This window comes from Carassius carassius, chromosome 50 (genome assembly GCF_963082965.1).
Source record: "Carassius carassius chromosome 50, fCarCar2.1, whole genome shotgun sequence".
Lineage (NCBI taxonomy): Eukaryota > Metazoa > Chordata > Actinopteri > Cypriniformes > Cyprinidae > Carassius > Carassius carassius.
This window is the reverse complement of record NC_081804.1, coordinates 1,927,756-1,938,840: the sequence shown is the minus strand read 5'-3', so window position 1 is coordinate 1,938,840 and position 11,085 is coordinate 1,927,756. Positions and strand designations below refer to the sequence as shown.

At 35.2% G+C, this 11,085-nt stretch overlaps 1 protein-coding gene across 1 annotated transcript; it reads right to left on the bottom strand.

Moving 5' to 3' along the window:
* Positions 1-379: 379 nt before the first annotated feature.
* LOC132133246 (cadherin-related family member 5-like) lies at positions 380-10,813 on the bottom strand. The gene is made up of 14 exons (XM_059546041.1): positions 10,540-10,813; positions 9,595-9,782; positions 8,513-8,575; positions 8,294-8,383; positions 8,086-8,175; positions 7,739-7,840; positions 7,480-7,662; positions 5,375-5,465; positions 5,189-5,286; positions 4,661-4,867; positions 3,562-3,675; positions 3,390-3,456; positions 2,273-2,448; positions 380-838 (listed from the first exon to the last, which is right to left on the bottom strand). The coding sequence occupies exons 1-14, from the start codon at positions 10,619-10,621 to the stop codon at positions 383-385; spliced, it is 2,007 nt and encodes a 668-aa protein (XP_059402024.1). The 5' UTR covers positions 10,622-10,813; the 3' UTR covers positions 380-382.
* Between the last annotated feature and the right edge of the window lie 272 nt (positions 10,814-11,085).

Genomic DNA, 11,085 nt, shown 5'->3' with positions numbered 1-11,085 from the left:
GAAAGCAAACAGGGTCAGTTTTGATTTCACGTTGACCTTTCATGCTAGAAACTGAAAATTTTATTAATTGTGTGCACCATATTTACAGACTTGCTAACAGAAAGTAATATGAAAAAGAAAAACATTTGTATAGACTTTAAAACACGGAAATTAACTTATAATGAAAATCTCTGAAAGCTCCTACTGTACTAAATTTATGCGTTTAGCAGATGCTTTGGATAAAAGCAACTTACAGTGCATTCAGGCTAACATTTTTTACCTAACATGTGCTCCCTGGGAATCGAACCTACAACCTTGCGCTGCTAACACAATGCAGGAACACCAACATATAAAACTAAAGTGTCTAACATTTGAGCTGAGCTCAAGTCCTTGTGTTTGAGGTCTACAAATCATCAGTCATCAGTCCGTCCTCATCGTCCGAATCCATGTCAGTCCTTAGGCTATCCTCTTCCTCAGTGTCGTCATCTTCCTCATGGCCTGCATCCGCTTCACCAGCGTCGGGAATGATGACCACTTCCTCTTTGGTGCTGGGGTCGACATCTTGCTTAAACCAAACCGCTTTGTATCCCTCCTCATTGCGCCGCTCTTTGGTCAGGATTGGTTTGACTTCCTTCTCGCCGTCGATGGTTTCTGAACCTGACAGGCTGCTGGAGTCGACTGGAGGGCTGCTGGTGGTCTGGAGCAGGGCGTTGGGGGTCATCTTGTTCAGTCCGGACTCCAGTTTGTTCTCCAGGTCTGCAGCTAACTTAGAGTTAACACTTCCAGAATCAGCATCGTGCTGGAAGCCCTCATTGCAGTACTGTACACCCACTTTAGGACCGCCCGAGCCTCCACCAAGCTGTCGAAAAGAAAACATTATCTCCTAAATATGCTCTAGATATAGAGAAAGTATTAACGTTAATGGAATGATTCACCTATAGTTGCCATTATAAAGTTTGAGGTACTCTAATAATGGTTTTATGAACATTGAATGCATGATATTTGATTCAATGGGAATTTACATTTATAGTTTTATTATGATCGATTAAATTCAATTCATAAAAAATACTCTCAAATATGCTGTATATACATAAAGTGTTCAAATTAACACTGAATAATTTGAATACATAGGAATTTACTTGAGAATGCTTTTACAAACTATAATTATAATTATAAAAATTAATGCAAGGATTTTTTTTTAAACCGTGAAATGTGGCATTTTTCATGAGAATGCTTTTATAAATTATTTGATTTAATACGAACGAGTGGTTTTATGAACATGTTACAATTTGGTTTACAACTGATTTGATTCAGTGCAGCTATTAATATAGAAAGATTTTATGAACCATTCGAAAAATGAACAAAATATTGTTTTTTTTAAGCAATGAAAGTGACAGTTTATGAATACTTTTACAGACTGTTCAGATCAATCTGAACTTTTACACAGGAATGGTTTTAGAAACCTTGAATGTGAACAAATACATTCATTCAGAATTTACATTTGTGGTTTTATGAACGATTTAATTCTGTCAGAAATTAAAACATATAAAAACTATTCAATCCAACCGGAAAATAAACGAATGGTTTGATAAAAATTGGAATGTGACAAGACTTGAAACAATATGAATTTACGTGAAATTACATTTATCAACTATTAAATTAGATCCGAACACGTAGGCATAGTTTTAAAAATCGATTCAAATCAATGTGACGGTTAACGTGAAAATACTTCTAAAAACTGAAAAAAATACTTAAACAAATGAGGTAATATACGTTGAATGCTTTCGTTGTATTTTTTAACTATTCAATTGGAAAAATTAACCTAAAAATAGATTTATAAACAGTGAAGGTGACCATTTAAGTCTGAATACTTTTACAAACTGTTTTTTTTACTTTAATAATAATTTTATGAACAATCAAATTGGAAACTGCATATTTTTGCACATTTTGAAAGTTTGCACATTTCTGTGCGAATTTACATGAGAATGCTTTTACCAACTAATTTAAAGCAGCATTTTAAGGATGTTTCCATTCTGTGCAAATACATGAGAATGTACTCTTCAATCTGAAAATTTGTGAAAATATGTTTTAAATAATTATTAAATTCAACATGCCAGTTACAGCAAAGAATGGTTTGAATGATAAAGATTATACGTGACCGTTTCAATTAGTTTTTAACAATGTTTCAATTCAGAATGAAATTTACATGAATTGAGTTTATTCTCAAAAGAGTTTGTCTTGTTTATAACCTCGAACATTTCTTAGTTTGACAGTTTTCTGCATGGAAACTTACTGTGCTACGGAAGGCGCTAGCCTCGGAAATCTTCTTCCAGTCTGCGTTATGGCCCTTGATTCGGTGCACCATCAGTCCAATGCAAACCAAGCACAGAATGATAACCACAGCCAAAGAGGCCCCTACAGCCGCCATATCGCCCGAACTGAACTCACCTGCTTTCACCTGCTGTCCCCCTGAAACACACAAGAGGAAAGAAAAACATGTTTTCGGGATACATAAGGTACACATAAGGTGGGTTAATCAGAACGATACACACTGTAATATAACAAATGCAATCATTTTGAATTACATGCGTAATGTGTTTTCCCAAATATTAGTGCACACCCTTATAGAGTGCTGCAGGGATAATGTGTTTTTCCAGGCCAAACCCCACAACAAGTTAGCATTTTAACCCGTCAATGGGTTTTTTGAATGCATTTTTGGTTAAATGCCTGAAGTAAGGTCTGTGGTTAACAAAAGCACAAGATATTTCATTCTACGACAAAAACTACTCTTTGTGATTTTTAAGAAGCTTGGCTTTACAAAGGACAACAAGTGTCTAAATGGGATTACAGAGGTTGTCAGTGACATTAAACATCATCATCTACTCACTAGTCACTTTATAATAATGTGTTTATAATCACACTCTTGCAAACCATTCAATATCAAACTTTCAGGGAATATGGTTTTTAAATTAAAGGTTGTTGAAGTTTAATGGTGGTGATCCTGAAGTCTTCCGACCATGGTGTATGTTCTTTACAGCCTACATTAGCTTTTAGTTAGCTGTGTTCAAAATTGATAAAAGTTGTGTTGATTGGTGAAGATTATCATGATGAACCAAACATGTTCATGGTCACATATCTTATTTCCTGCAATAAACAAAAAGTCTGAAAGTAAAATCCTATTGGGTTTTTAGTGGAGTAAACCAGGGTCATCACTGCAGCCCTCTATAGCCATTATCCAAAAGTGCCCAGTAGCATAAAGCATGCATCCTTGAGTAAATTACGTGTGATTAGCACAGTGCTAGATTAATTCGTATTTTATAGTGTGCTGTGATGGTATGTCATTTAAAAAATGATTTAGCAAATTTAATTAGATGGTGTCTCGATTGTGTACAGCATTGGTCTGGTTTTACCTGAAGTGACCTCAACCACAAGTGAAGCGGTGCTTGATTCTTCATTGGCTGTGTCAACCACCCTCATCTGAGTCACATTGGATAATATGGTCATAAATATTTCAAATCACACAGTAAAGCTTAGCAAATGTCTAAAGAGCATGAAACACTGTATGAAAGATTAAGGTCTTACTTCTAAATTTACAGTGCCTGGGGAAACCGTCTTCGACATGAGTATGAAACCCTCTGGAGTGATTGAGAAGTCAGTGCCAGCTACAACCTCAAATCTGAGGTTAGGATTATAGCCCTACATAGAAAGAAATCCAGCAATTAACACCAGAGATATTACAGTAATAGCCCTCATTCATAAAACATTTTTTAAATAACATTTAAAATTGAATGCATTGATTTAGATAGCTGTTTTATGATTTATTGAATTCCATGTGACCATTTACATAATGGCTTTATGATCAATTAAAAATTAAACTAAAAATTGTTTTATGAATACTGAATTGTTTGAAGAATGGTTTTATGAACATTGCATTTAATGCAATTTACTTAAAATAGTTTTTAAGAATATTCAATCAAATGCTTAATTTAATGCTTAAATAATTCAGTTTATGTTTATCCAAGAGTGCGAATAAGTTTTACATTTATATATGTTTTATGAACATTGAATTCAGTGCATTTCAGTGTTTTCGGAATGATTCAATGAAATGTGAGAGTTTCGCAAAAATTCAATTCAGTGCAACAATTTCTGTAGGAAACAAAACTATTCAATTCAATCCAAGAATTTACATATAAGAATGGTTTAATAAATACTGAATTGAATGTGATGATTTGTGAGAGAATGTTTTTGTATATTGATTTCAAAGCAACAGTTTACGCATGTTTTTTAAAAAGATTTCTTTTTGGTGTTTTTTGCCTTTATTATCATAGGACTGTATGTTTTAAAATGTTTTATAGAAATGTCTTTAGGCATGACTCAATATTTGGCACAAATTGTTCGGTTCAGTGCCACAATATATGTAAGAACTGTTTTACAAAATATTCAATCCAAGAATTGATGCAAAACTTAATGTACACTGAATTGAACATGATGGTTTCTATGAGAATGGTTTTGCAAACAAATCATTTCAATGCAACAGTTTACAACAGTAAAAATGAATTCCGAATTGATTTAAATTCATTTTCACTAATCTTGCTTTACAGTATGTTCTTTACAGATTCATTCTGGAGATTGATCTGAACATATGCACAGACCAGAATGCTGTTTATCCCTGAGTTCTTACATCAGAAAAGTCTTTATCTGTAGCTTGTACTCTCAGGGGTCTGTTGGACGTTTTGCTCTCCAGAACCAGACTGTCCAGACCTGCATCCTTTGAGATAAAGCCTTCATAACTGGGCTTCACAAATGTCGGAGGGAACTTGCTGGATATCACCACCTTCAGGATGACTGTAGTGGTGGCAAACTGATCGGCGTTCTCCTTCTGATATGCCTAAGAAGACAGAGGGGAAATTTGGTTCAGAATTGAACTATACTCTACAAAATAAAGGACCCTTTTTTGGTTCCCCAAAGAACCTTTCAGTGAACAGTTCCTAAAAGAACAATTTTCCTTAGATTTTAATAATAAAATAAATTTGGAATGGAAAGGTTCCATGGATGTTAAAAGTTCTTCAAGGAACCATCAATGCCAATAAAGAACCTTTATTGTTAAGAGTTTACAGAATACTGTGGCTATAAAATGAAGCTTCTGATCGTACATAACATTCAGCAACAGTGGTTTCATTTTTATAAATGCTATTTTTTTCTCTCTTACCATGATTGAAAGGATAATCGGTCCTGCAACCTCAACTGGTTTCAGCATTGTGATGCTCCCAGTGTCATTGTCGATTTGAAATACGTGATCCTCATTTCCTTGAACATGTCAAATGTACCATTTAAAACCAGTCGACTCCTTCCAAAGTTCTAAATTTCAACCCAAAAGGGCAATAAAATATCTCACCTCCAAGAAATGCATAGCCAATGGGCTCGTTCCTGCCTAGGTCACCATCAATGGCCATGACTGGACCTGGCTTCAAGGACAAAGGACCTGTCTGTGGTGTACAACAACATTCAAATACTCATTTGACATTGTAACTCAAAAAGATTGACAAATTCATCCAATGAGACATTTCCTGATGTTTCTGCATTCATTAGCCAGCTTTATAATGTGTGAAATGTTGGTGTTTGTTGTGGCAGTTTGAAATAATCATAACTACTGTATATAACATTTAGACTGGTTAAACTTAACATCAGGGCCCGGTTCCCCGATAACGTTCACTCTTAGCGCGCTAAGAAGACATCGAAAGATATATCTTACCAAAGTTGTTGATATTTCTAAGTGTGTTCCCCGAAGTGTCCCTTAGGAAGCTTCTTAGCACGCTGCCTCTTACGTCCGACGTTACAAGAGCGCTGTCCAAAGTCAGGGTGCTGAATTAGCTGGCATCGATTGCTCATGAATCGATTTTCCACTTCACGCGAAGGTGCAATACAGCGTTAAGAAAGATAACACGTTCTATGCAAATGAAACATTCCTCAAATTATTACAGTAATATTTATTTTAACGTAGTTTAAGTTATCAGTAAAATATAGACTATAAATGAAATGATCAAATGGTCATTAATATTTTCACACGATATGTTGTGACGGTTAGTTGTGACAAACCGGGTATCCCTCGCTAATCATCCATCCCGTTGTGCCACTTGTGCCGCTTTTTGACATGGGTTTAACGACTTATAAAAAATATAAAATACACTTTTATATTAATGCTAAGGTACTTTACAATTAGAATTGATTGGCAAGCAGCTGCAGTTACTTCTGTTTAATGCGGTATTGATTGCAATTGGTTTATGTTTTTAATAAAAAGCAACCTATCTACAATGAACAGAGAGAGAGAGAGAGAGAGAGAATTAGATACAAAATATGCTGGGGAAGCAACGTAAAAAAGGGCACCAAGCCTCTCGTCAGAGGAACTTGAAGTGTTGCTGGACCTTGCCACCAGGTCAGATATCACACCCCTATGGTCCACTATAACCTGCACATTTATGGCCGCGTCTTCCTTTCGCGATAAGTAGCCTACGCCTGATCATTCACTGATGGATTGGCGATAGGGATGAGTGCCATCCACCAGGATGCAATCCCCGGCATGGCGCAGAAGGGCGTTGGTGACAGTGTGGACGCATTTCCACACAGAGGTCTTGATTAGGCTGTAGCCCTCTCCCGCGACCTCGATGAATCTCTCTGTAGCAAAAAAAAGAAAAAGAAAAAACGTAGCGCTGGGCTTCAGGGCTTAAAGCAGAATTCCGCCGCATTAGTCTGGCCAGCCCAGGTCTGGGATGGTCCAGCTGCTCCACAATGAGTTGTCTTGGGAGGGGATTTTTTTAATATAGCCACGTCAGGCAAAATGGCAAAAGGGCTTAAGTTTTGCCGAATAAAAAAACTGACATGGACTAAACGGCTCCGAGTACCGGCTCCGTCTTTTATTCAATACAAGGACATGTTGGATCGCTGCCATAGTTGGTCGCTTACTGGACACCACCATGCTTACCCATTTAAAGATCTTAGCCATTTAGAGCCAAATTGTTTGCCAGATTTTAATTATCAAAAAAATGATTGCCAATTCGCTTTAATTACATTACGAAAAAGCCTAGGCTAATTACCACCTTATTAGTTCTGTAACCACATAAAGTCAACTTCATAAATAGGCCTGTATCCATTGCGAACATAATTTATTATGAGTCTTAAAAAATAACAGAAAATCATTGTTGAGCCACAAAATTGTCAACATACCATAGTTTGACTTGTACTTCGCTGCGCTGGTTGCTAAAGACTGCTGTACAGTAGCGTCATGAGCTCAAATAACGCTAAGAGAGAGCTACGATTGGTCCAGACCAACCTTACGAAAGTGTGACTTACAGAAGATATCCTTAGCGTACGAACGTGTCGGGAACCGTGCCATAAGGTTAAGAGAGAGGTTAAGGAATAGGTTAAGAACTACTTAGCGATAAGAACGTTTTGGGGAACCGGGCCCAGACCTTTATCTACAACAGCTTTGAAAAGAAAACCCACCACTTGTTCATTTAAGTTGACAGTCCCTTCATAACCAGAGCTCATGCACACTTTGCTTGTGCCAAACTCGGCTTCTGTACAAGGCTGGATCCACGGTGGACGGTTGTCAATGTCTATGATGTTGGCTATAATGGTGGTTGAAGCAGTGTGGGAGGCTTCAGCTTTAGATCCAATCGGTGTGTCCTGAAAAGTCATCAAATTACAGTAGTTTATACAAAAAGAAAGCATCTTTGGAAATGTAACCAGGGTCAAAACTCACCTGCACATATAGTGTCATTGTGACTTTTTTAGTTTTATCATAATCCAGCACTTTTTTCACCAGAATGTTGGGATTGAAATTGGCCTCCAGGTCAAATTCTCCCTGCGAGAGAACAAAGGCCTTGTTTGAGAAATATTTCAAATGGCATGAATGGGATTCGTTTTGGAATTCCTCTAACAATTTGGAACCAACATTCAAGAGGAATTTTCTTTTAGAATTCCAAAAAGAAGATACTTCAGAACATCGTTCCCAACAGAACAGTTGTGATTGCCATGAAATACAAACTCTGTACACATTCTTTTGGGATTTTTGTTGTCGCAGAAAGTGTAATGGGAACACAATTGTACCTCAGGAGAATCCAGTTGGTAGTAAAGTCTATCAGTTTTATCAGGATCTTTTGCTGTGATTAGGTCAACACTGGTATCCACTTTTGATAACTAGAAAAATCAGTAAAGATTTAAGATTTTGAAAATGGCCATGGTAAAACAAACAAACAAAAATAAAATAAATAAATTGTACAGCATAAGCAACATTAAAAGTTCATCAGCAAAGTACCTCATCGACATCAAGGGTGTACTGACTCTCTGCAAACGCTGGTGGATTATCATTTATATCCTCAACGACTATTTTCAAAGTCAGCGTGGTCTGAAATTACAAATATGACATGCAGGACATCAATAACCAACGTTAAAGCATACAGAAAATAATTAAGGTTAAATAAAACATTTACAATGCAAGAATGTTTGTTAAGGTTCATTTGAATAGTTTACTCACAGAGAGAGAGTCAGCTTTTGTACACTCGATATTCACCTCATGAAGTTTGTTCTGGTCAAATGTCTAAGAAAATCACAAAACACAAAAGGTCTGTCATTTTGTACATTAAGCATTTTAAATGGATCTAAGTGGTTGCTTTGAAATATTAAAATGCTCTCACTGAGCCAAAAATGTCATCTTTAAAATTACACATTTACAGCTTTGGAAACATTTAGGGGTGTATTTGAGCTATAAAATAATAAAATTTAAATGTGTAAATTAAGCCTGTCACGACAACAACTTCTAGTCGTGCAATATATGACCCCAAAAATATTTGCAATAAGCGATATTATTTTAATTTTAAAGACCATTTTATGCCACTCAATATATAATCACAATGTTACAGCATAATAATGCAAGAAGGCCACATTTCCAAATGACAACAAACTTTAAATTTTTTATATTTAGATCATGCATGCAAATTAAGTATCAGGATATTAGATACCTTAAAAAACTTGATTAAATAGTAAATAAACATTTTCTAACAAAAAGTGCAAATTAAGTACAAAAAAAATGCACAAAGAACTTGTATGGAACTTTTTTTTGTAGAAGCATTTTTTTACATTTGAACTAGCACCTCATAACTACACCACATTATATACAATAAACTGCAAAAGACAGGTGCAAATGTGACATTCATTTTTTAAGTAAATATACTGGGCAATATATTGAGTCACCAAAAATTTATAAGGTCATGCACATATATTGCTTGATAAGACAATATATTGATTATTGCAATAGGCCTAGTGTAAATATAAGTTTAAACTTACTGAATTTTAAGTGGTAATTGAGAAAATGACCAAGAGCAGTTTAGATCAAGACTAAGTTGTGCTGAGTGAAGAGACAACTCTTTACAAAAATAAAGCACTTCATTTAATTGAAAAATATTTTACTGGCTATTTTAAATTAAGATATGAAAAATGGATTTGCAATATTAAAATAGTAAGTATGTACTTTGTACACCCCAGGCATTGAAAATTATAAATTTAGAGTTTATTGGCTGAACACAAAACCACACTCTTCATAAGATATACAGAATTAACCTCAAAGTCCAGCACAGTTTCAGCAATGAGATCGTATCCACTGAGGCTGAAGAGACCCTCTGGATCCTGACTAGTGATTGTAGCCGTCACCCCTGCCTCAGCGTTGAGTGTTGTTACTGTGGCACCAATATTGTTGTTTTCCGGAATAAAAAAAATTAATGGTAAATTGTCTTCCACCCAGCAAAGATCTGTGTCATTCAGAGAAAATCAGAGTTATAATGTTGCCATGAATGGTCCAGGTTGACACTGAAAAAAATGTGATTGTTAGAAAATATGAGACAAAACAAAAAAAGCTACATTTTGTGATCTTCAAGATAACAGTAAAAAATAAATTAAACAACAACTTCTAAAGAAACAAAACGAAATTCCCAAAGGTAGTTTTTTTATTTTTTCAAATAAGTAAGCTTTTTTATTTTAAGCATTTCAAAGTCATCTTAAATTAGAAGGGAGATAAAAATAAAAACATGATTAAGTACATATTTCTGGAGTGTGTTTTTGTACTTCCCATTTATGTGAAATACGAGTTTTGTGTAAAGTTGAAATAATACTTGAAATAAGACATTGATTTGAGAATTTAAATCTATTGATTGTAAAACATAAGCACATCTTTACTGTGGCAAATAAAAGGTGATTAAACCTAAACTTTGCTCACTCAATATGATCTATTATTATAAAACTCTTCAATTTCCTGATGTCTTGTTTTTGAAACAATTGCATTGATGTTTATGGAACCATAACTATAACAAATTCACACAAGTTGAAATATTAATACTTTAAAGAATAACAACATTTCCAGTTGTCTTAACATTTTTGGAAGTCTAAGCAATCATGTTTTTCCCAAGTATAACCAGATCACTAGGGAAACTTCATGTTCTGAGCTGTTTCGGCCTACAAAACCAATCCTGATTATGTAAGATTTTTCATTCACAAACATTCAGCACTTACTTTGTGTTTCACTGAACTTGCAGAATGTGAAAAGAACCAGGAGAACGAAAACTGCAGTAGTTCCTTTAGGCCTCAAATCCATTTTTCTTGTTAAATGATGGATCAATAAAAGAATATCAAAGACAAATCCCTTTTTCCCGAGTGAATTCAATTCCCATCAAGCAGTTGTGAGTGATAGCTAATGTGTGAAACAGACTTCGAGCTAACCTTTGAGATGAACGCTTATCTCGGTTTATTGGCTATAAAGATGAGCACAAGTGGACTTTTGCCTCGTTGATATGAACACAGCTGCGTAACATGTGCATGTACTGTACATCTCATAAACCATGATCACAAAGAAGAACGATGTTTACAAAACAATGTATTTTCAATTGGGTTGCAGATGGTTAGCGTAAGAGCTGTTTCCAAAATGTTATACAGTTCAGGCCATCTTAAAATGTTAGACATGACATTGTAAAATACAACTAAGTTAAACGTATTAAGAATCGTATTGGACACTGTTTTTTGGTGATAAATATAAATACTGAAGATTTTAAGGCTGATATT